Below are 25,625 nucleotides of genomic sequence, written 5' to 3'. Positions count from 1 at the left end.
CTTTCCACAGCCTGACTGTTTAAAAAAAATGCTAGGGGAAGAAAAAAAATGCTAGGGGAAGAAAAATAACCTAACAAAACGGCTGCTGATTTCTGCCGTTAGATCGAGGTTTCCAGCTCCCCCTGCTCCGTACCTGAATTCCTTGACTTAGCGGGGGTCTGGGGCTCGACTGCCACCGCCAGTTGTGGGAAAGCCGGATATTGGCTGACTCCTACACTAAGCTGGCCCGCAAATCAGGTCGGGGGGGAAGAAAAGACTATCGGACGGGTCGCTGCAGCTATCGGACGGGCCGCTGTATTGTTGGGTTCACTCTCCTGGTACCTCCTTCACACTGCCCGGCTCGGCCTGCAATCTCCTACCCAGGGGGGAACTCTGTGACCCTCTGCCCTGCTCACAGGGAAAGGCAGAGCTCCCGGACCACTCCTGTCATGTTTGGCGCCACTCGGGTCATGTCGTGCGCGCGACTTACGCTCCACGAAAAAACTTTCAGTTTTTAGAGGCTTTCGGTTTTCGGAAGTGCGGATAAAGGATAGTCTACCTGTAGTATAGATGCATTTAAGGGGAGGCTGGGCAAGCATATGAGGGAGAAGAGAATAGAGGGTTATGCTGATAGAGTTAGATGAGGAAAGACGGGAGGAGGCTCGAGTGGAGCAGAAACGCCGGCATGGACTGGTTGGTCCGAATGGCCTTGTTCTGTGCCGTATATCCTATGTAATCCTATATAAAAATGAAAGGGTGTTCACTGCGTTAAGTAGCAATCTCTCCCATACATCAACAACTCATTATTTCTTCAGTTTGGCTCTTGACTTCTTTAACTAGGAATCAAAGCTGTTTTTTCTGTCCTTGTTTCAAACAGAACTCTCTTTACCTTACTGATTCCCCTCCCTAGTTTAAACCGTTAATTATCCTCTCTTGACAGCTATGTGATCTGAAACATGGAAATGACTTTGCTACCCTTCTCTTTATTCTATGCACCTATGAATACAGCTTAAAATTCTGCTTGGCCTTTGAACTGCTGCTCTGCCTCTTTCAATGCCCGGCTAGCCATTATACCGAGATCTGTTTCCTGCTGCCCCACTGCTCACAGTTGCTAAGTCCCTGTACACAAGAACGGCATTTGCCTTCTGGAGGCCTCGTGCAAGAGGTTCAGTTTGGGGCCCTCACATTTTGCCAGACAAACCCATCGCCAGATCCGCTGGACTCCGCTGGCTGGCGCGGGGCCCCACGCAGTTGCACAGGTTGTACGGACCCTCATGCAGTCGCCTTCCTGTACAACTCTGAACTTTTATCCCTTCCCTCTAAAAATTCTGCTTTCCACATGACTTGGTGTCATGTGCAAACCGAGACATTCTCCATTCAATACTCTCATCAATACTGGAGAGGTACCACCAACGCTGCCTCCGTAAGATCCTGCAAATCCATTGGCAGGATAGGCGCACCACTGTCAGTGTTCTCGCTCAGGCCAACATCCCCAGCATCGAAGCTTTGACCACGCTCAATCAGCTCCAATGGACGGGTCACATCGTCCGCATGCCCCATACGAGACTCCCAAAACAAGCGCTCTACCTGGAGCTCCGACACGGCAAGAGAGCCCCAAGGCTGGGGAAACGCTTCAAGGACACTCTCAAAGCCTCCTTGAAAAAGTGCAACATCCCCACCGACACCTGGGAATCCCTGGCCCAAGACTGCTCAAAGTGGAGGAGAAGCATCCAGGGGCTCGGGGGGTTCGGACGGAATCAGTAACTTGGAGGAGAGGGAGCAGTCCATGTTCTTATAATGCGGGGCTCAGTATTCAAGTAAGTATATTTTTAAAACTTAGCTTGTTGGTTGTGTTCTAACAGACGCAAGCAATAAAAACAGAAAATGCTGGAAATACTCAGCAGGTCAGGCAGCATCTGTGGAGAGAGAAACAGAGTTAACGTTTCAGGTCTAGACACAAAAGGCATCAAAGGGTATGGGGAGAGAGCGGGAATATGGTATTGGCATGCGGACGATGTGGCCCGTCCATCGGAGCTGATCGAGCGTGGTCAAAGCTTCGATGCTGGGGATGTTGGCCTGAGTGAGAAGACTGACATTGGTGCGCCTATCCTGCCAATGGATTCGCAGGATCTTGTGGAGGCAGCATTGGTGGTACCTCTCCAGTGCTTTGAGGTGCCTGCTGTATACATGGTCCATGTCTCTGAAGCATACAGCAGGGCGGGTATCACTGCTGCCCTGTAGACCATGAGCTTAGTGCCGGGTTTGAGGTCCTGGTCTTCAAACATTCTCTTCCTCAGGTGACCGAAGGCTGCACTGGCACACTGAAGGCAGTGTTGGACTTCATCATCGACGTCTGCCTTTGTTGACAGTAGGCTCCCAAGGTATGGAAAGTGGTCCACGTTGTCCAAGGCCTTGTCATGGACTTTGATAATCGGGGAGCAGTACTGTGTGGCTGGGGCAGGTTGGTACAGGACCTTTGTCTTACGGATGTTTAGTGTAAGGCCCATGCTCTCGTATGTTTCAGCGAAGGTGTTGAGGATGGTTTGGAGTTTGACCTCAGAGTGTGCACAGATGCAAGCGTCATCTGCATTCTGTAATTTGATGACAGAGGATGGGACGACCTTGGATCTAGACTGGAGGTGACGGAGGTTGAACAGTTTCTCGTTTGTTCTGTAAATTAGCTCCACCCCAGCGGAGAGCTTACTGAGGGTGAGATGGAGCATTGCAGCCAGGAAGATCGAGAAGAGCGTTGGCGCGATGACACAGCCTTGCTTGACCCCGGTCCGTACGTGAATTGGGTCTGTGGTGGATCCGTTGGTCAGGATCACGGCTTGCATGTCGTCGTGAAGCAGGCGGAGGATGGTGACAAACTTTTGAGGGCAGCCGAATTTGAGGAGGACACTCCATAATCCCTCATGGTTGACAGCGTCGAAGGCCTTTGTGAGGTAAAAGAAGGCCATGTACAGCGGTTGGTGCTGTGCCCTGCATTTCTCTTGTAGCTGACGCGCGGTGAAGATCATGTCCATTGTGTCCCTAAGTGGGCGAAATCCGCATTGCGACTCTGGAGGGAGCTCTTCAGCCACTGGGAGAAGGCGATTGAGGAGGATTCTTGTGATGTCTTTCCCTGTGGTAGACAGCAGGGAAACTCCTCTGTAATTACCGCAATCGGACTTGTCACCTTTCTTGAAGATGGTCACGATTACGGCTTCTCTGAGATCCCTTGTCATGCTCTCCTTCTTCCAGATAAGAGAAATTAGTTCATGTATTCGCGCCAGTAGTGCTTCTCCACCATGTTTTAGCGCCTCGGCGGGGATTCCATCTGCTCCTGAGGCCTTGTTGCTCTTCAGTTGTCAGATGGCCTTTTCAACCTCATGCCGGGCTGGGGTTGTGCTGAGGTGATAGAATTCTTCATTAAGATTGAGAATGAAGTAGTTGACTCAGAGACTAGGGTCCTGAATTTAAATAAAGGAAACTACGATGGTCTGAGGCGCGAGTTGGGTAGGATTGATTGGGGAATGTTACTCAAAGGGTTGACGGTGGATAGGCAATGGCAAACATTCAAAGACCGCATGGGTGAACTACAGAATTTGTTCATCCCTGTATGGCATAAAAATAAAACAAAAAAGGTGACTCAACCGTGGCTAACAAGGGAAATTAGGGATAGCATAAGATCCAAGGAGAGGACATATAAATTGGCCAGAAAAAGCAGTAAACCTGAGGATTGGGAGCAGTTTAGGATTCAACAAAGGAGGACAAAGAGATTAATTAAGAAGGGGAAAATAGAATATGAGAGTAAGCTTTCAGGGAACATAAAAACTGACTGTAAAAGCTTTTATAGATATGAAGAGAAAAAGATTGGTGAAGTCAAGCGTAGGTCCCTTGCAGTCAGAATCAGGGGAATTTATAATGGGGAACAAAGAAATGGCAGACCAATTAAATACATATTTTGGTCCTGCCTTCACAAAGGAGGACACAAATAATCTCCCAGAGATGTCGGGGAACATAGGTCCTGATGAAAGGGAGGAACTGAAAGAAATCAGTATTTGTAGGGAAATGATGTTAGGGAAATTAATGGGATTGAAGGCCGATAAATCCCCAGGGCCTGATAATCTACATCCTAGGGTACTTAAGGAAGTGGCCCTAGAAATAGTAGATGCATTGCTGATCATCTTCCAACATTCGATGGAATCTGGAACAGTACCCATGGATTGGAGGGTAGCTAATGTTATCCTACTATTCAAAAAAGATGGTAGAGAGAAAACGGGGAATTACAGACCGGTAAGCCTGACGTCGGTAGTGGGGAAAATGCTAGAGTCCATTATAAAAGATGTAATAGCAGAGCACTTGTAAAACAGTGACAGGATCGGACAAAGTCAACATGGATTTACAAAAGGTAAATCGTGCTTGACTAATCTACTGGAATTTTTTGAGGATAAACTGGTAAAATAGATAAGGGAGAACCAGTGGATGTGGTATATTTGGACTTTCAGAAGGCTTTCGATAAGGTGCTGCATAAGAGATTAGCATGTAAAGTTAAGGCACATGGGATTGGGGGCAAGGTATTGACTTGGATAGAGAACTGGTTGGCAGACAGAAAGCAAAGAGTTGGAATAAATGGGTCTTTTTCCGAGTGGCAGGCAGTGACTAGTGGGGTGCCGCAGGGATCGGTCCTAGGACCCCAGCTATTCACATTATATATTAATGATCTAGATGAGGGAACTAGATGTAATATCTCCAAGTTTGCAGATGACACAAAGCTGGGTGGGCGTGTGTGCTGTGAGAAGGATGCAGAGAAACTCCGGTATGATTTGGACAGGTTGGATGATTGGGCAGATGCATGGCAGATGCAGTATAATGTGGATAAATGCAAGGTTATTGCAACAAGATTGCTAATTAATCCTTTCTCATTACATAATACCCAGTCTAAGATGGCCTGATCTCTAGTTGGTTCCTCAACATATTGGTCCAGGAAACCATCCTGTACACACTCCAGGAATTCCTCCTCCATAGTATTGTTACTAATTTGGTTAGCCCAATCTATATGTAGATAAAAGTCACCCATGATAACTGCTGTGCCCTTATTGCATGCATCTCTAATTCCCATTTAATGCCATCCCCAACGTCCGCATTACTGTTTGGTGGTCTGTATACAACTCCCACTAACGTTTTCTGTCACTTGGTATTTCTATGCTCTACCCATACAGGTTCTACATCATCAGAACTAATATCCTTCCTTACAATTGTGTTAATCTCCTCTTTAACCAGCAATGCTACCCCACCTCCTTTTCCTTTTTGCCTGTCTTTCCTGAATATTGACTACCCCTGGATGTTGAGTTCCCAGCCCTGGTCACCCTGGAGCCATGTCTCCATAATCCCAATCATATTATATCCGTTTACATCTATTTGCGCAGCTAATTCATCCATCTTATTACGAATGCTCCTCGCATTAAGACACAAAGCCTTCAGGCTTGTTTTTTTAACACTCTTAGACCTTTTAGAATTATTATTTAATGTGGCTATGTTTGATTTAAACCCTTGATTACTCTGACTGCCACTTTTGCTTTTCTCCTTCCTGTCTTTTGTTTCTATCCTTGTTTCCCTTTCCTCTGTTCCCTACCCCCTGCCATTTTAGTTTAAACCCTCCCCCACAGCACTAGCAAACACTCCCCCTAGGACATCAGTCCCAGTCCTACCCAGGTGCAAACCGTCTGTTTTGTACTGGTCCCACCTCCCCCAGAACAGGTTCCAATGTCCCAGGAATTTGAATCCTCTCCCTTGCACCATTCCTCTAGCCACGTATTCATCTGAAATATCCTTCTATTTCTACTCCGACTAGCACGTGGCACTGGTAGCAATCCTGAGATTACTACCTTTGCGGTCCTATTTTTTAATTTACCTCCTAACTCCCTATATTCAGCTTTTAGGACCTCATCCCGGTTTTTACCTATATCGTTGGTACCTAAATGCACCACGACAACTGGCTGTTCACCCTCCCCTTCCAAAATGCTCTGTAGCCGCTCCGAGACATCCTTGACCCTTGCACCAGGGAGGCAACCTACCATCCTGGAATCTTGTTTGTGGCCGCAGAAACGCCTATCTATTCCCCTTACAATAGAATCCCCTATCACTATAGCTCTCCCACTCCTTTACTCCCATCCTGTGCAGCAGAACCACCCACAGTGCCAGGAAGTTGGCTGCTGCTGCCTTCCTCTGATAAGCCATCTCCCTCACCAATATCCAAAGTGGTATATCTGTTTGAGAGGGGGATGGTCACAGGGGACCCCTCCACTACCTGCCTGCACCTGCTACTGTGTCTGGTGGTCACCCATTCTCTTCCTGCCTGTGCAGCCTTTACCTGCGGTGTGACCAACTCCCTAAACGTGCTATCCACGACGCCCTCAGTATCGCGAATGCTCCAGTATGTATCCACTCACAGCTCCAGCACCGCAATGTGGTCTGTCAGTAGCTGCAGCTGGATACACTTCCCACACACATGGTCGTCAGGGACACAGTAAGTGTCCCTGATTTCCCACATAGTGCAGGAGGAGCATACCACGGTGCCGAGCCCTACTGCCATGACTTACCCTTTAATTAATTCAAATTAAATTAAATCAAATCAATCCCACCAATTTCACTCCAATTAAATGATATACTCAAGGGCCCTTGTTTAACAGCAGTCCCCACTACACAACAGAAACCCTAGAAACTATAAACCACAAAATTTAAGTTTGGAAAAAATGAGAAAGAGAGAAATACTCACCAACCAATCACTTACCTGCTCTCTGGTGATGTCACACTTCGATTACTTTTTACTTCTCTCTCCCGCTCTCGGAGCTCTGAGATTGGTAAGCCTACCGCACCTCGGGCTCACCTTTTATCACCACTGCCGCCGTGCCGCTCCTCCCAGGTCCGCACTGCCGCCGCTGCTGCTGCTGTGGGGCCTACCTGCACCTTGGGCTCTCCTTTTATCGCCGCTGCCGCCGCGCCGCTGCTCCCAGGTCCGCACTGCCTCCGCCGCTGCTGCTGCGGGGCCTACCTGCGCCTCGGGCTCTCCTTTTATCACCCTCGCCGCTCCTCCCAGGTCCGCGCCACCGCTGCTGCTGCTGCTGTGGGGCCTACCTGCGCCTCGGGCTCTCCTTTTATCGCCGCCACCGCCGCACTGCTCCTCCCAGGTCCGCACTGCCGCTGCTGCTGCTGTGGGGCCTACCTGCGACTCGGGCTCTCATTTTATCGCCGCCACCGCCGCACTGCTCCTCCCAGGTCCGCACTGCCGCTGCTGCTGCTGTGGGGCCTACCTGCACCTCGGGCTCTCATTTTATCGCCCTCGCCGCTCCTTCCAGGTCCGCACTGCCGCCGCCGCTGCTGCTGCTGTGGGGCCTACCTGCGCCTCGGGCTCTCCTTTTATCGCCGCCACCGCCGCTCCTCCCAGGTCCGCACTGCCGCCGCCGCTGCTGCTGCTGTGGGGCCTACCTGCGCCTCGGGCTCTCCTTTTATTGCCCTCGCCGCTCCTCCCAGGTCCGCACTGCTGCCGCCGCTGCTGCTGCTGTGGGCACTGACTGCCTTGATGAGTACCTCTCCATTCTTGGCCCGCAGTGGGGTAGGACCTTGGGTGCTTGGGCCGTAGGTGGTCTTGACTGCGCTAAAGAATCCACGCACGTTGTAGTTGTCGGCTAGCTGCTGGATCTCCTGCGCTTTCTCCACCCACCATCTGTTCTTTAGGTCGCGAGTTTTTTGTTGGACCTCTGGCTTCAGGCGTCTGTAGAGCTGCTTTCTTGCTCTCGGGTTCTGTTGCTGTTTCCAGATCAGGAATGCCTTACGCTTGTGGCTCATTAGCTCCTGGATCTCCTGGTCGTTCTCGTCGAACCAGACTTGGTGTTTCCTGGTCGAGTAACCGAGTATCTCTCCACAGGTGCTGATTATGGAGGCCTTGAGTGCAGACCAGGCGCTGTGGGGACTCTATGTCTCTGAATCGCTGGGAGTCGCCAGGTTGGTTGTGAGGCTCAGGCTGAATAGGACTTTTTTAGCAGGGTCTTTGAGTGCTCCAGCGTTGATTTTCCTGTGGCATTGCTTCTGTTGCCGCCGCTGTTTTGGGGCTACATTGATGGAGATGACAGAGCGGATTAGGCGGTGGTCTGTCTAGCAGACGTCAGCTCCTGTCATGGCGTGGGTGATGCGGACGTCCTTGCCGTCCCTCGCTCCGATGATGACGTAGTCCAGCAGATGCCATTGCTTGGAGCGAGGGTGTTGTCATGAAGCCTTGTACTTGTCTCTCTGATGGAACAAGGCGTTGGTTATGACAAGGCCATGTTCTAAGCATTTCGTCAGGAGGAGGGTACCATTGGAGATGGCTTTCCCTACCCCCTCTCTGCCGATCACACCTCCCCAGAGGTCTGTGTCCTTTCCAACTCTGGCGTTAAAGTCGCCAAGGAGGTGGAGCTTGTCGCCCATTGGGACTCGGGACAGGGATTGTTCGAAGCTGGAGTAAAATTCCTCTTTAGTTTTGTCTGTGGCTTCCAGTGTTGGGGCATACACACTGATGACCACAGCGCACTGGTTCCGGGCTAGGGTGAGCAGTACAGTCATGAGGCGTCTGTTTATTCCACAAAGGGAGTCTCTGAGACGTTCAACTAGCTAATTTTTTATGCCGAAGAATACCCTATGGAGGCGGCATTCTTCTTCAGGTTTGCCTTTCCAGAAGAAGGTGTAACCACCGCCTTGCTCCTTGAGCTGGCCTTCCCCTGCCCGCCGGGTCTCGCTTAGGGCGGTGATGTCTATGTCGAAACGTCTGAGCTCCCGGGCAACGATAACAGTACGGCGTTCCAGTCTGTCACTGTTGGGGTTGTCTGTGAGGGTCCTGACGTTCCAGGTCCCGAACTTCATTTTAAAGGTGAGAAGTCACACAACACCAAGTTATAGTCCAACAGCTTTATTTGAAATCACAAGCTTTCGGAGCACTGCTCCTTCGTCAGGTGAAGTGAAGAGATGCATATAGGCACAGCATATATAGTCAGAGAACACTGCCAGATGATTACAGGTAATCTTTCTAACTGCCCTTTATCACACCTCGGCAGAGAGATAATCACAGCAATCAAAGGTGTGTATGGTGTCCAAACAGGTCAGTCAGGCAAACATTACATCAAAGAACAATGAGATGGGGTCACAAGGGGTCAAATGTTACAGAGGCTGGGGTCTGTATGAAAAACAAAAAACAAACAAAAAACAATAAAAAGAAAAACATTTTTTTTGCTGGAAATCACAGCAGCTCCAGCCGCATCTGTGTAGAGAGAACAAGCCAACGACGACTTGAGTCTGGATGACTCTACGTCAGGTGGGGTTACATGTAGCGTGACATGAACCCAAGATCCTGGTTGAGGCCGTCCTCATGAGTGCGGAACTTGGCTATCAGTTTCTGCTCGACGATTTTGCATTGTGTGTCTCGAAGGCCGCCTTGGAGAATGCTTACCCGAAGATCGGAGGCTGAATGTCCTTGACTGCTGAAGTGTTCCCCGACTGGGACGGAATACTTCTGCCTGGCGATTGTTGTGCGGTGTCCGTTCATCCGTTGTCGCAGTGTCTGCATGGTCTCACCGATGTACCATGCTCTGGGGCATCCTTTCCTGCAACATATGAGGTAGACAACGTTGGCCGAATCACATGAGTATGTACCATGTACCTGGTGGGTGGTGTCCTCACGTGTGATGATGGTATCTGTGTTGATGATCTGGCATGTCTTGCAGAGGTTGCCATGGCAGGGTTGTGTGGTGTCGTGGTCGCTGTTCTCCTGAAAGCTGGGTAATTTGCTGCGAACGATGGTCTGTTTGAGGTTAGGCGGCTGTTTGAAGGCGAGTAGTGGAGGCGTGGGGATGGCCTTAGCAAGGTGTTCGTCGTCATCGATGACATGTTGAAGGCTGCGAAGAACATGGCGTAGTTTCTCCGCTCCGGGGAAGTACTGGACGACGAAGGGTACTCTGTTGGTTGTGTCCCGTGTTTGTCTTCTGAGGAGGTCTATGCGATTTTTCGCTGTGGCCCGTCGGAACTGTCGATCAACGAGTCGAGGGTCATATCCCGTTCTTACGAGGGCGTCTTTCAGCGCCTGTAGGTGTCCATCGCGTTCCTCCTCGTCTGAGCAGATCCTGTGTATTCGCAGGGCTTGTCCATAGGGGATGGCTTCTTTAACGTGGTTAGGGTGGAAGCTGGAGAAGTGGAGCATCATGAGGTTGTCCGTGGGCTTGCGGTAGAGTGAAGTGCTGAGGTGTCCATCTTTGATGGAGATTCGTGTGTCCAAGAATGAAACCGATTCTGAGGAGTAGTCCATGGTGAGTTTGATGGTGGGATGGAACTTGTTGATGTTATCGTGTAGTCTTTTCAGTGATTCTTTGCCGTGGGTCCATAGGGAGAAAATGTCGTCGATGTATCTGGTGTATAGCATTGGTTGGAGGTCCTGTGCAGCGAAGAAGTCTTGCTCGAACTTGTGCATGAAGATGTTGGTGTATTGGGGTGCGAATTTGGTCCCCATGGCTGTTCCGTGTGTTTGGGTAAAGAACTGGTTGTTGAAGGTGAAGACATTGTGGTCAAGGATGAAGCGGATGAGTTGTAGGATGGCGTCTGGAGATTGGATGTTGTTGGTGTTGAGTACTGAGGCTGTTGCAGCGATGCCGTCATCGTGGGGGATACTGGTGTAGAGTGCCGAGACGTCCATCGTGGCGAGGAGTGTTCCTGGTTCAACTGGTCTGTGGGTGCTGAGTTTCTGTAAGAAGTCTGTAGTGTCGCAACAGAAGCTGGGGGTTCCCTGTACGATGGGTTTCAGGATGCCCTCGACGTATCCAGAGAGGTTCTCACACAGGGTTCCGTTGCCTGATACGATAGGACGTCCAGGTGTGTTGGCTTTGTGTATCTATGGGAGGCAGTAGAAGTCTCCCACGCGGGGAGTACGTGGGATGAGAGCGCGTAGGATGCTTTGAAGGTCTGGATCGAAGGTCTTGATCAGTCTGTTGAGTTGGCGGGTGTGTTCTTTGGTCAGATCTGTGGGTAACTGTCTGTAGTGTTCCTGGTTGTCCAGTTGTCGGTATGCTTCTTTGCAATAGTCCGTTCTGTTCTGTATGACAATGGCTCCTCCTTTGTCTGCTGGTTTGATGACGATGTTGTGGTTGGTCTTGAGAGCGTGGATGGCATTGCATTGTGCTTGGGTGACATTCTGGACTGTCTTGTGAGTGTGGCTGATGAATCTGGCGTTGATGCATCTCCTGACAGCATGAGCATACATGTCAAGCTTAGGGCAGCGACCCTCCAGAAGGGTCCAATTTGACTCTTCGGTTGCTGCACTGCGGATCCCTCTGTCTGCTGTTCCGGATCATTGATTGTCCCATTGGGTTCACTGATGGCATCTTGGGATTTGTGGAAGAATTCCCGGAGCCTCAGTCTCCTGATGAATTCCTCTGTGTCTGCCGCGAGACCGATGGGGTCCATTTTGGTGGTGGGGCAGAAATTGAGCCCTCGGCTGAGAACTTCGATTTCGTCTGGTTGAAGGGTGTGGTCGGACAAGTTGACGATGGACTTCCCTGTGGTTTCAACCGTGGTACCGGGGGAGGCTTGGTTGCTGCTGGTGGTGATGCTGAGTTTCTCAAGCTTCCTGTTCTTGGTGTGCATGTAGGCAGCGTAGTTCCGTTGCCTCGTCTGTTTGGCGGTGTCTCGTAGCTGGTCTGCTGTGTCCTGAGCACAGGCTGAGAACATGGACTCTATCTCGGTTTCGAGGTTGCGGTGTCTGCTGTAGAGCTGGTGTACGAGATGGTTGAGGAGTGTGCGAGAGGTACGACAGCAGAGTCTCTCAGCGTAGTCTATGTTGTAGGTTGACTTGAGTGGGTTCGTGATCTGTAGTCCTTTCGGGATCTTGTCTGCTTTCTTGCATCTCTGTAGAAACTTGATGTCTGTGTCGATATGTGCGATCTTCTTGGAGATCCTCTCCACTTTGAGCCGGCAGTTTGTGGTGTCGATAGTAGCCATGATGTGGAGATGCCAGTGTTGGACTGGGATGGACAAATGTGAGAAGTCACACAACACCAGTTTATAGTCCAGCTTTATTTGAAATCTCTGCGAGACATGCCAGATCATCAACACAGATACCATCATCACACGTGAGGACACCACCCACCAGGTACATGGTACACACTCGTGTGACTCGGCCAACGTTGTCTACCTCATACGTTGCAGGAAAGGATGCCCCGGAGCATGGTACATTGGCGAGACCATGCAGACACTGTGACAACGGATGAATGGACACCGCACAATAATCGCCAGGCAGGAGTGTTCCCTCCCCGTCGGGGAACACTTCAGCAGTCAAGGACATTCAACCTCCCATCTTTGGGTAAGCATTCTCCAAGGCGGCCTTTGAGACACATGACAACGCAAAATCGTCGAGCAGAAACTGATAGCCAAGTTCCGCACTCATGAACTGTAGTTTATAGTTGCTAAGATCTTTTCTGGTGTAGCAGGGACTGTTGGTAAACCATACAAACGCCTTAGAGTTTATCTTTAATTGGTGATAGTGAATTAATTTAAATTAATTAAAGGGTAAGTCATGCCAGGAGAGCCCAGCCCCGTGTTATGCTCCTCTTGCTCTATGTGGGAATTCAGGGACACTGCCGGTGTCCCTGATGACCACGTGTGCCAGAAATGCATCCAGCTGCGGCTACTAGCAGACCACATTGCGGCGCTGGAGCTGCGGATGGATGGGCTTTGGAGCATTTACGATGCTGAGAGGGTCGTGGATAACACGTTTAGTGAGTTGGTCACACCGCAGGTAAGGGCTGCACAGGCAGAAGGGAAATGGGTGACCGTCAGGCAGAGCAGTAGAGGCAGGCAGGTAGTGCAGGGGACCCCTGTGGCCATCCCCCTCTCAAACAGGTATACCGATTTGGATACTGTTGAGGGGGATGACTTACCAGAGGAAGGCAGCAGCAGCCAACTTCCCGGCACCAGGGGTGCTTCTGCTGCTCAGGAAGGGAGGAAAAAGAGTGGGAGAGCAATAGTGGTAGGGGATTCTATCGTAAGGGGTACGGATAGGCGTTTCTGTGGCGGTAGACGTGACTCCAGGATGGTTTGTTGCCTCCCTGGTGCCAGGGTCAAGGATGTCACTGAATGGCTGCAGGGCATTCTGAAGGGGGAGGGTGAACAGTCAGAGGTCGTGGTTCACATTGGGACCAATGACATGGGTAGGAAGAGGGATGAGGTCCTGCAGCAAGAATTTAGGGAGCTAGGTAGCAGATTAAAGAGCAGGACCTCAAAGGTTGTAATCTCTGGATTACTCCCGGTGCCACATGCTAGTGAGTATAGGAATAGGAGGATAGAGCAGATGAATGCATGGCTAAAGAGTTGGTGCAGGAGGGAAGGCTTTAGTTTCCTGGATCACTGGGCCTGCTTCTGGGGAAGGTGGGACTTGTACAAGTCGGACGGGTTGCACCTGAACCAGAGCGGGACAAATATCCTTGCGGGGAGGTTTGCTAGCACTGTTCGGGGGGGTTTAAACTAAAATGGTAGGGGTTTGGGAACCTGAGCAGGGAGACAGAGGAAAGGGAAACAGGGATAAAAGCAAAAGATAGGAAGGAGAAAAAGAAAAGTGGCAGTCAGAGAAATCAACGGTTTAAATCAAACGTGGCCACAGTAAATAATAATTCTAATAGGTCTAAGAGCGTTAAAAAAACAAGCCTGAAGGCTTTGTGTCTTAATGCGAGGAGCATTTGTAATAAGGTGGACGAATTGGCTGCGCAAATAGAGGTAAACGAATATGATTTGGTTGGGATTACGGAAACGTGGCTCAAGGATGGCCAAGACTGGGAACTCAACATCCAGGGGTATTCGATATTCAGGAAAGATAGGCAAAACGGAAAGGGAGGTGGGGTAGCATTACTGGTTAAAGAAGGGATTAATACAATTGTAATGAAGGATATTAGCTCTGATGATGTGGAATCTGTATGGGTAGAATTGAGAAATACTAAGGGGAAAAAAACATTAGTGGGAGTGGTATATAGACCTCACAACAGTAAGGCGGAGGTTGGGGATGGCATTAAAAGGGAAATTAAAGAAGCGTGCAATAAGGGCACAGCAGTCATCATGGGTGACTTTAATCTACATATAGATTGGGCCAACCAAATTAGTAACAATACTGTGGAGGAGGGATTCCTGGAGTGTTTACGGGATGGTTTCCTGGACCAATATGTCGAGGAACCAACCAGAGATCAGGCCATCTTAGTCTGGGTATTATGTATCGACAAAGGATTAATTAGCAATCTTGTTGTACGAGGCCCCTTGGGTCTGAGCGATCATAATATGATCGAATTCTTCATTAAGATGGAGAATGAAGTAGTTGACTCAGAGACTAGGGTCCTCAATTTAAATAAAGGAAACTACGATGGTCTGAGGAGCCAGTTGGGTAGGATTGATTGGGGAATGGCACTCAACGAGTTGACGGTGGATAGGCAATGGCAAACATTCAAAGACCGAATGGATGAGCTACAGAAATTGTTCATCCCAGTTTGGCATAAAAATAAAACAAAATAGGTGACTCAACCGTGGCTAACAAGGGAAATTAGGGATAGCATAAGATCCAAGGAGACGACATATAAATTGGCCAGAAAAAGCACTAATCCTGAGGATTGGGAGCAGTTTAGGATTCAACAAAGGAGGACAAAGGGATTAATTAAGAAAGGGAAAATAGAATATGAGAGTAAGCTTGCAGGGAACATAAAAACTGACTGTAAAAGCTTTTATAGATATGTGAAGAGAAAAAGATTGGCGAAGTCAAGCGTTGGTCCCTTACAGTCAGAATCAGGGGAATTTATAATGGGAAACAAAGAAATGGCAGACCAACTAAATTCAAACTTTGGTTCTGTCTTCACAAAGGAGGACACAAATAACCTCCCAGAGATGCCGGGGAACATAGGGCCTGATGAAAGGGTGGAACTGAAAGAAATCAGTATTTGTAGGGAATTGGTGTTAGGAAAATTGATGGGACTAAAGGCCGACAAATCCCCAGGGCCTGATAATCTGCATCCCAGGGTACTTAAGGAAGTGGCCCGAGAAATAGTAGATGCATTGCTGGTCATCTTCCAGAACTCGATAGACTCTGGAACAGTACCCATGGATTGGAGGGTAGCTAATGTTACCCCACTATTCAAAAAAGGTGGTCGAGAAAAAGCGGGGAATTATAGACCGGTAAGCCTGACATCGGTAGTGGGGAAAATGCTAGAATCTATTATAAAAGATGTAATAGCAGAGCACTTGGTAAGCAGTGACAGGATCGGACAAAGTCAACATGGATTTATAAAAGGTAAATCATGCTTGACTAATCTACTGGAATTTTTTGAGGATGTAACTGGTAAAATAGATAAGGGAGAACCAGTGGATGTGGTGTATTTGGACTTTCAGAAGGCTTTCGATAAGGTCCCACATAAGAGATTAACGTGCAAAATTAAGGCACATGGGATTGGGGGCAAGGTATTGACTTGGATAGAGAACTGGTTGGCGGACAGAAAGCAAAGAGTTGGAATAAACGGGTCGTTTTCCGAGTGGCGGGCAGTGACTAGTGGGGTACCGCAAGGATCGGTCCTAGGACCCCAGCTGTTCACAATATATATTAATGATCTGGACGAGGGAATTGGATGTAATATCTCCAAATTTGCAGACGACACAAAGCTTGGTGGGAGGGTAAGCTGTGAGGAGGATGTCGTGAAACTCCAGTACGATTTGGACAGATTGGGTGATTGGGCAGAAACATGGCAAATGCACTATAATATGGCTATATGTGAGGTTATCCACTTTGGTGGCAAAAACAGGAAGGCAGATTATTATTTGAATGGCAATAGATTGGGAGAAGGGGAAGTGCAAAGAGACCTGGGTGTTATTGTGCACCAGTCGCTGAAGGTAAGCATGCAGGTGCAACAGGCGGTTAAGAAGGCAAATGGTATGTTGGCCTTCGTAGCAAGAGGGTTCGAGTACAGGAACAAGGATGTCTTGCTACAGTTGTACAGGGCCTTGGTGAGACCACATCTTGAGTATTGTGTGCAGTTTTGGTTGCCTTACCTGAGGAAGGACGTTCTTGCCATGGAAGGAGTGCAGCGAAGATTCACCAGGCTGATACCTGAGATGGCAGGAATGACGTATGAGGAGAGATTGTGTCGATTGGGCTTATACTCACTGGAGTTTGGAAGGTTGAGAGGGGATCTCATCGAAACTTATAAAATTCTGTCAGGCCTGGACAGACTAGATGCAGGAAGGATGTTTATGATGGCCGGGGAGTCCAGAACCAGGGGTCATAGTCTAAGGATAAGGGGTAAGCCATTTAGGACTGAAATGAGGAGGAATTTCTTCACCCAGAGAGTGGTGAACCTGTGGAATTCTCTGCCACAGAGGGCGGTGGAGGCCAGTTCATTAAATATATTCAAGAAAGAGTTGGATATATTTCTTAAGGCTAAAGGGATCAAGGGATATGGGGAGAAGGCAGGGACAGGGTACTGAATTTGGATGATCAGCCATGATCTCATTGAATGGCGGAGTAGGCTCGAAGGGCCGAATGGCCTACTCCTGCTCCTATCTTCTATGTTTCTATGTTTCTATGCCTCAACCAGGATTTTGGGTTCATGTCACGCTACATGTAACCTCACCTGACGTAGAGTCATCCAGACTCGAGTTGTCGTTGGCTTGTTCTCTCTACACAGATGCTGTGATTTCCAGCAAAAATTTTTTTTTTCTTTTTATTATTTTTTGTTTGTTTTTTGTTTTTCATACAGACCCCAGCATCTGTAACATTTGACCCCTTGTGACCCCACCTCATTGTTCTTTGATGTAATGTTTTCCTGACTGACCTGTTTGGACACCATACACACCTTTGATTGCTGTGATTATCTCTCTGCCGAGGTGTGATAAAGGGCAGTTAGAAAGATTACCTGTAATCATCTGGCAGTACTCTCTGACTATATATGCTGTGCCTATCAGACACACACACAAACATACTGCTGCTTGGCCGATGTAGCAGAGCCTGGTCTCCAATCGTCTTGGACCCCCTTGCCATTGGACCAAGACCTTGCTCTGTCAAGCCCGTGTGGTAGCTGGTGTGCAACGGCCACCCCACGTTAAAAGAATTCACACACGGGCATCTTCCACCCTTTAGTTGCTTAGACAATGTGCCTAATACCTGTTTCAGGATCCTATGGGAAAGCGGAATGCACGCTGATGGCGGACAGCGCACCTCCGGCTCATAATGAGCGTGCGCTTCCTGCCCACCATATTGGAGGCTGAAGAGACCGATTATTGCCTGTAAAACGAGCGCTATATGGCTGAATTTTCATGTCCCAGAGGTCCTGTGTTTAATCTGTTCACCAATCACAGAATTGCTACCGTTGGTCACTGCCTTTTTGTTTCCTGCTACTTAGTGCCCCAGTTGTAATGACTTGAACTGTCTCCACTTAAGCTTCTTTACCACGAAGCTGCTATTGAAGGCTGGAAGGCGATCAAAGCACGAAACGCATGAGGGTAAATTGGTCGTAAACCGCTGGTCTATCCGCAGTCACAATGAACTTTATTATCTGTCTTTGCCAAAGGGCAAAGGCGCAGAAGCTTGAGGGGCAGAGTCTGGTTTCTGCCCCCCCGCCCCCCCTTCCGCCTCCGCCCCTACACACAGGGGAGAATCCTGCTGCAGGTCACCACTCTCCCTGTTATTTGGTAAATTACAATCGACAGAGTTCAGGGGATGGATTTTCCCACTTTCGATTTCCCTGGATGAACATTCGATGCGCTGCTGCTGAATTTTACTCTGCGCATTTTTGATGTCGCTGTTAAACTCAATTAAAGTAATTGGTAGAAGGATTGGAGGGGATTTGAGGAGAACTTTTTTCACCCAGAGGGCGGTGGGGGTCTGGAACTCACCACCTGAAAGGATGGTAGCGGCAGAAACCCTCACCGCATTAATAAAGTACTTGGATATGCCCTTGAAGTGCCGTAACCTGCAAGGCTACGGACGAAGAGCTGGAAAGTGGGATGAGGCTGGATAGCTCTTTTTCAGCCGGCACAGACACGATGGGCCGAATGGCTTCCTCCTGTGCCATTCTATCATTTCTATGACTCTAAAGCAAACTGATGAACCCCTGTGTTAGAATAACGCAGAGGGGAATTTAGTCTGGAACTGTTGAACATTTGTCCGGGAACAGTGCTGGTCAGAAAAAACATCGTCGCGGAACTTTATTCTTTTAATGTTCAAGTTTGGATCCTGTAGCTAATGCGTGGAAAATAAATTGATTTTTATCTTGATGAATTCATCATTCATATAAATAATTCGCTCTACGCGTGAATTTAAAACAAATTGGGAGTAATTTTAACTTAACGCGCTTGGCAGGAAATCCACGGGGTTGGGTGGAATGCTGGTTTTACACCCCGCTCGATATTGCTCCGATGATTTCAGTAGTGAGTAAAATCGGGCGGATGATTAAAACCAGCGCTGCACCCGATTCCGTCAGCCTCCCGACGGGCGCGGGTTAGGTTAAAACCATTTCCTTTTGATTGAAAAGTAATTTCAATATTTTCCATCTTCTGAACTGAGGTAGATTCTGTTCGACAAACTCCGCTTGCACCTGCTCTGTGAGAAAAAGAAGCTTCCGAGAACGGACCTACGGCAGCAGCAGTCAACCTCTGAGGCGGTGGTGAGTCTGGCTTCACGTGGGGTGGGGTGGCGGAGGTAGTACCTGACTAAAGGTGCTCAGGATCAGATGCTTTATGCTGATAGTTAGATGAGGAAAGATGGGAGGAGGCTCGGGTTGCAGTCACACCGTCCTGTCCCTGACCACTAACCAGACCGGTACCACTACCTAATCTTACAGCACAGAAGGAGGCCATTCGGTCCATCGTACCTGTGCCGGCTCTTTTAAAGAGCTAGCTAATTGGTCCCACTCCCTGATTCTTGCCATAGCCTTGGATATTTCTCCTTTTCAAGTATTTATTAAATTTCCGTTGGAAAGTTACAATTGAATCTGCTTCCACCACCATTTCAGGCAGGGCATTCCAGACAACAACTGGATGCTTAAAGAAATCTCCCTATCTCTCCTCTGGTTCCTTTGCCAGTTACCTGCTTTTTTCTTCCCTCCACTTCTGAAGGTGCTGACTGATGCTGGGACATTGTCCCACAACACGGACCCACCTCCGGTACCGTGCTCAGATGCCCATAATTTCACATGTGAGACTGGGCAGTGAGACTGGGCAGTGAGGCTGGGCAGTGAGGCTGGGCAGTGAGGCTGGGCAGTGAGGCTGGGCAGTGAGGCTCTGCAGCAGTGAGGCTGGGCAGTGAGACTGGGCAATGAGGCTCGGCGGTGAGGCTCGGCGGTGAGACTCGACTGTGAGGCTGGGCGGTGAGGCTGGGCGGTGAGGCTGGGCGGTGAGGCTGGGCGGTGAGGCTGGGCGGTGAGGCTGGGCAGTGAGGCTGGGCAGTGAGGCTGGGCAGTGAGAATCGTCAGTGAGACTTGGCGGCATTAAATTCAACCTCAGGAGTGAGCCCCGGCAGGCTGTTCAATCACAGGGCCACTGTAGCTGAGCTCCGCTCCTCCCCCATCGATCACACAATAGCACTTTCAACAGCAGTTATCGGATCGCTATCAGGAGCACTAAATCTGGCAGTATTGTCCCCTCTGTATCCTAAGTGTGCTGAGACCAATTGCACCAGGGCTAGTACCACATTGCCTTTATAAAAGGATTTTGTACTCTGCTGTTCCATTGCAAGCCTCATTTAAAAAATTTTTTTAAAATTCATTGATGGGATGTGGGCGTCGCTGGCTAGGCCTGCATTTAGTGCCCATCCCTAATTGCCCTTGAGAAGATGGTGGTGAGCCTCCTTCTTGAACCGCTGCAGTCCATATGGTGTAGGTACACCATATTGATGACTGGTTGTTATGAAGTGGTTACCACACCTGCCTACGTGACAACTGATTGGGGGGTAGTTTTAACCGAATCCCGCCTGGCAGGATCAGTGCAGGTTCAGGCCGGATGCCCATTTTATACCCCTCCCCATTTCACACTTCACTGGAAAGGTTAGGTTGAAATTACCCTCATTGTGCGAAGCTCTGACAACTTTTTCATCCTCCTCTGAATTAAACGTAGTTCTCATGATTAGGATGCTGACTTTAATTATTGCATTAATACATACACTTTAAATGGAAATTCACATTAAGCCACCAAGGGATCAGAGTCTCAATTGCAATTATCGCAAGTGTAATTAAATTCACTAAGAATGCCTTGGAGTGGGTGCAGAGGAGATTTACTAGAATGGTACCAGAATTTGAGAGACTTCAGTTACACAGAGAGACTGGAAGATCTGGGTTGTTCTCCTTAGAGCAGAGAAGGTTAAGGGGAGATTTAATAGAGGTGTTCAAAATCATGAATGGTTTTGATTGAGTAAAGAAGGAGAAACTGTTTCCTGTGGCAGAAGGGTCGGTAACTAGAGGGCACAGATTTAAGGTGATTGGCAAAAGAACCAGAGGCGACATGAAGAAAAAAAAATGTATGCAGCGAGTTATGATGATCTGGAATTCCCTGCCTGAAGGGGTGGTGGAAGCAGATTCAATAGTAACTTTCTAAAGGGAATTGGATAAATACTTGAAAAGGAACATTTTTCAGGGCTATGGGGAAAGGCACTAATTGGAGAGCTCTTTCAAAGAGCAGGCACGATGGGCCGAATGGCCTTCTGTGCTGTAAGATTTTATATGAGTGTAGGATTGTAAGAGCTCCAAACAGGGGAACGTACAGTAGGATGAATAATAAATGAGCTAAAGCGTCCGATGTTGCTGCTTTATGATCCACTCTGAGGCACGCAGTACTATCTAGCTTTCATTTTATGCTGAGAACTGCTGAGTATTAGGGTCATCGAGTTAAGTGAGATTTATTTAGAGGAAGATGTATTTTGTTGCCATAAATTATGGGATTTTAAAAGGGTCATTTAAGTGATTGGTTACCTTATAAAAGATTCATGCTCGGAACGTACAATCCAATAAAAATATCAGCTCTCTTTCCCAAGTATAATTCTTTGACATGAATGCTGCCTGTAAGATAACGCCAAGAGGGCTTTATTTAGCAGTGCCGGGCTTCTCGAATGTTTAAGTATTAAGACAGCCCTGTTGTCTGATTTTATTTACTAGCTGCTGCAGCTTCAGGAACTCCATCCACTACCTAAAATCGTACTGGAATACAGGCAGGTGAGTTAATCAGCGTTAAAAAGTGACGTGGCTGATTGACAGCCCCATTGCAGGAGGGAAGGTGCTGAGCCCAGACACTGCTGCACTTCCAGAAGTGCGGTGGGACAGAATTTCTGCCGCCCACTTGCCCTCGTCCCGACCCCATCTCAAACTCTTGCCCCAAGGTTTGGGGGGGTGGTGGGGCGGGGCGACACTGCAGGCCAGACTGGCCAAAGTTTTAAAACTCGCCGTTGTTCTTCTACGCTGCTCCTTGGCTGGTCTGATGATAGCCAAATGGTGATCATCCCTCTGGCATTTGAATATGTTATTCTGGGGCCCACGTATGGCAAGTTATAGAATCATACATATATTAGCATGGATGGATTGAGGATTGGTTAACGGACAGAAAACAGAGAGTAGGAATAAACGGGTCATTTTTGGGTTGGCAAGCTTTTACCGATGGGGTACTGCAAAGATCAGTGCTTGGGCCTCAGCTATTTACAATCTATATCAATGACTTAGATGAGGGAACCGAGTGTGATGCATCCAAGTTTGCTGATGATACAAAGTTAGGTGGGAAAGTAAGCTGTGAGGAGAATACAAAGAAGTTGCAAAGCGATATAGTTAAGTGAGTGGGCAACAACATGGCAAATGGAATATAATGTGGAGAAATGTGAAGTTATCCACTTTGGTAGGTAAAATAGAAAAGCAGAATATTTTTTAAATGGTGAGAGATTGGGAAATGTTGGTATTCAGAGGGACCTGGGTGTCCTTGTACACAAATCACTGAAAGTTAACATGCAGCTAAAGCACGCAATTAAGAAAGCAAATGATATTATTACAAAAGGATTGGAGTGCAAGAGTAAAGAAGTCTTACTACAATTATATAGGGCCTTGGTGCGACCATGCCTGGAGTACTGTGTACAATTTTGATCTCCTTACCTAAGGAAGGATATACTTGCCTTAGAGGGAGTGCAACGAAGGTTCACCAGACTGATTCCTGGGATGGGGGGGGAATGTCCTATGAGGAGAAATTGAGGAGACTAGGCCTATATTCCCGAGAATTTAGGTGATCTCATTGAAACATACAAAATTCTTACAGGGCTTGACAGGTTCGATGCTGGGAGGATGTTTCCCCTGGCGGGGGAGTCTAGAAGTAGGGGTCACAGTCTCAGAATAAGGGGTCGGCTATTTAGGACTGAGATGAGGAGAAATTTCTTCACTCAAAGGGTTGTGAATCTTTGGAATTCTCTACCCCAGAGAGCTGTGGATGCTCAGTCGTTGAGTATATTCAAGGCTGAGATCGATGGATTCTTGGACTCTAGAGGAGTCAAGGCATATGGGGATAGTGCGGGTAGGTGGAGTTGAGGTTGAAGATCAGCCATGATTTTATTGAATGGCGGAGCAGGTTTGAAGAGCTGAATGGCCTAGTCCTGCTCCTATTTCATATGTTCTTAAGCTCTGGACTCTTTTAACAAAAGGGAGCTGTATCAAACATTTTCATCAATGCTTCTCTCTCAGCTCTGAGGCCTTGACTCAAACCCAGTTGAAATTGAGGATATACATCTCGTAATTATCTTAATTATTGTATTGTGGCGGAGCCACCAAAGGACTCAGAGCGGTTGTACATAATTCCTTTAACAGCAATGTAGTTACTTTCTGTGCCTGTACCTTTAATTACACTGTTTGACTGTACAATGTCTAGTTACCTTTACAGCACGGTTTCAACGTGATGACGTCATGCCGTTAGTCACGTGATGCCCCAATGGCGGGAAGAGCGTGATGACGTCATGACGTCAGTCTTCTGACCAGGGGATCAGTCCTCGTGGAGCCCTCAAGGAGAGTTGACCTGTTATTGATGTGTTCTAGCAGTTTCCAGTTTAAGCTCGTTTGGTTTCATTAAAGTTCATTATTTTAATTGCCTGAGTCGAACTCAGTCTTTTTGATAGGAACCTTCGTTCCTACATTGGTGACCCCGACTTCTACGAACGATTTTCGTGGATGATTCGACAGGGACACGAACGCCGTCACGCTGAAACTGCCACAGTTCTGGGAGCAACAACCAGACGCCTGGTTCATCCAGGCTGAAGCCCAGTTTGCCATTCGGAACATCATTGCGGATCAGACCCGTTATCATTACGTGGTCTCCGCCCTCGACAGCGCAACTGCATCACAGATCATCAGCCTCATCGGTAGTCCTCCTACTGACAGCAAGTATGATGCAATTAAGGCGCGGTTGCTTCAGGTTTTCGGGCTATCAAAGTCGGAGCGTGCTCACCGGCTCATCACGCTGCCCGGCCTCGGGGACTCCAAACCGTCCGAGCTTATGAGCCAAATGCTCACGCTCTTGGGTGCTGAACCGGAATGTTTCCTCTTCCGGGAGCTTTTCCTCTATCAACTGCCTGAACAGGTTCAGGCTGCCCTAGCCAGATCCGACATTACAGACTGCGCCAAGCTTGCGGCCGAAGCCGATAAGATTTTCACAGTTACCCAGCAGTGCTGTGCGGCCACGAGGCGCCCACCCCCCACAGACGCGGCCCCGGCTTCTCCTACAGCGGGCTGGTGCTCCTATCACACCCGTTTTGGCGCGAAAGCACGATGCTGCCATTCCCCCTGCGGTTTTTCGCCCCAAAAAAACCCAAGAAGGCGCAGGCGGCGTCCCTGGGGACGGATGACCAAGCCTAACGGGTGTTCTGCGGTGGCGTTGGCCGTCGGTTCTATGGGGAAACTCCTCTATATCACCGATTCCCTCTCGGGCCGGTGTTTCCTTTGTGACACCGGGGCACAGTGTAGCATTCTACCTGCGTCGAAGCTCGACATGCAGACTAGGAACCTCGGTTTTTCCCTCGTAGCGGCTAATGGCGCAGCTATTCGAACGTTCCGAAAGCGGCGGGTCGAAGTCTGTTTTGGCGGTCAGCGCTTCTTTTGGGAAATCGTCACGGCCACAGTCTCACAGGCTATCCTAGGGGCAGATTTTCTGTGTGCTAACAGCCTACTGGTCGATGTCCGGCACCGCCAACTGATCAACGCGGCCACCTTCCACTCGATTCCGTGCTTCCACGGTACCTCCGTGGCGCGCTCCATTGCCTGTGCTTTCCCCCCTCCAGATGACTTCACGCGGCTCCTCGGGGAGTTTCCGGAGCTGACAAGGCCCACCTTCTCCTCTTCGGCGATGAAACATGGTGTTGAGCATCACATCACCACTACTGGCTCCCCGGTTTATGCGCGGGCTAGAAGGCTCGAACCCGGCAAGCTTGCAGCTGCGAAGGCGGAGTTCGCCACAATAGAGCGGCTCGGGATCATTCAGCGATCGAAGCGTCCCTGGTCCTCGCCTCTCCACATCGTGCCGAAACCAGGTGGCGGTTGGCGGCCATGCGGTGACTACCGACGCCTCAACGACGCCACCACTTCGGATTGGTACCCGATCCCGCATATCCAGGACTTCTCGGCCCACTTGGCGGGAAATTCTATCTTCTCTAAAGCCGACCTCGTCCGTGGATATCACCAGGTTCCAGTGCACCCACAAGACGTCCCGAAAACCACAGTCATCACCCCTTTTGGCCTCTTTGAGTTCCTGCGAATGCCGTTTGGCTTAAAGAACGCAGCACAGGCGTTCCAGCGTTTAATGGACTCTGTTCTTCTGGACCTGCGTTTCATTTTCGTCTATCTTTAAGACATACTCATCGCCAGTGCCAGCAAGGAGGAGCACATCTCCCATTTGCGTTCCCTCTTTACGCGCCTCAGCCAACACGGTTTAATCATCAACCCGGCCAAGTGCCAGTTCGCCTGCAACAAATCGACTTCCTGGGACATCGCATAACATCGGACGGCGCCGTCCCTTTGTCGACGAAGGTTGAGGCGGTTACTTCTTTCCCGCAGCCGTCGACAGTCAAGGCCTTGCAGGAGTTCCTGGGGATGGTCAACTTCTACCACCGTTTCGTCCCCAAGGCGGCTCAACTCATGCAACCCTTGTTCGGGGCCCTCAAGGGCAAGTCCGGTAAAGATCCAATCAGCTGGACAGCTGAAATGGTCCAGGCATTCGGCGACACCAAGAACGCTTTGGCCAACGCAACCATGCTGGTGCACCCACTTCCAGGTGCTACTATCGCCCTTACCACCGACGCGTCAGACTATGCCATCGGTGCAGTGCAAGAACAGTGGGTCAACGGCACATGGCAACCGCTGGCGTTTTTCAGCCGTCAATTACGAAAGAATGAAAAAAAGTACAGCACCTTCGATAGGGAGCTACTGGCCCTTTTCCTCGCCATTCGCCATTTCCGGTTTTTATTGGAGGGGCACCCCTTCACGGCTTTTGTCGACCACAAACCCCTTACGTTCGCCATGGCCAAGACCGCTGAACCGTGGTCCGCTCGTCAACAACGTCACTTGACGTTCATTTCTGAATTTTTCACGGACATTCAACATGTGTCTGGTAAGGACAAC

At 49.1% G+C, this 25,625-nt stretch overlaps 1 protein-coding gene across 1 annotated transcript in view; it reads left to right on the top strand.

Moving 5' to 3' along the window:
• The window catches only part of LOC147123966 (DNA polymerase nu-like), a 75,663-nt gene that overhangs the window by 33,241 nt on the left and 16,797 nt on the right, over positions 1-25,625 (top strand). Inside the window, exons 7-8 of the mRNA XM_086002692.1 lie at positions 18,570-18,665; positions 21,147-21,203. Coding sequence (XP_085858818.1) covers positions 18,570-18,665; positions 21,147-21,203 — 153 coding nt within the window. The remainder of the gene's footprint in view (positions 1-18,569; positions 18,666-21,146; positions 21,204-25,625) is intronic.

This window comes from Somniosus microcephalus, chromosome 1 (genome assembly GCF_052327205.1).
Source record: "Somniosus microcephalus isolate GS21.2 chromosome 1, FLI_Smic_1.0, whole genome shotgun sequence".
Lineage (NCBI taxonomy): Eukaryota > Metazoa > Chordata > Chondrichthyes > Squaliformes > Somniosidae > Somniosus > Somniosus microcephalus.
Note: the sequence above shows the minus strand (reverse complement) of the source record. Positions and strands in the feature narration are given on the sequence as shown.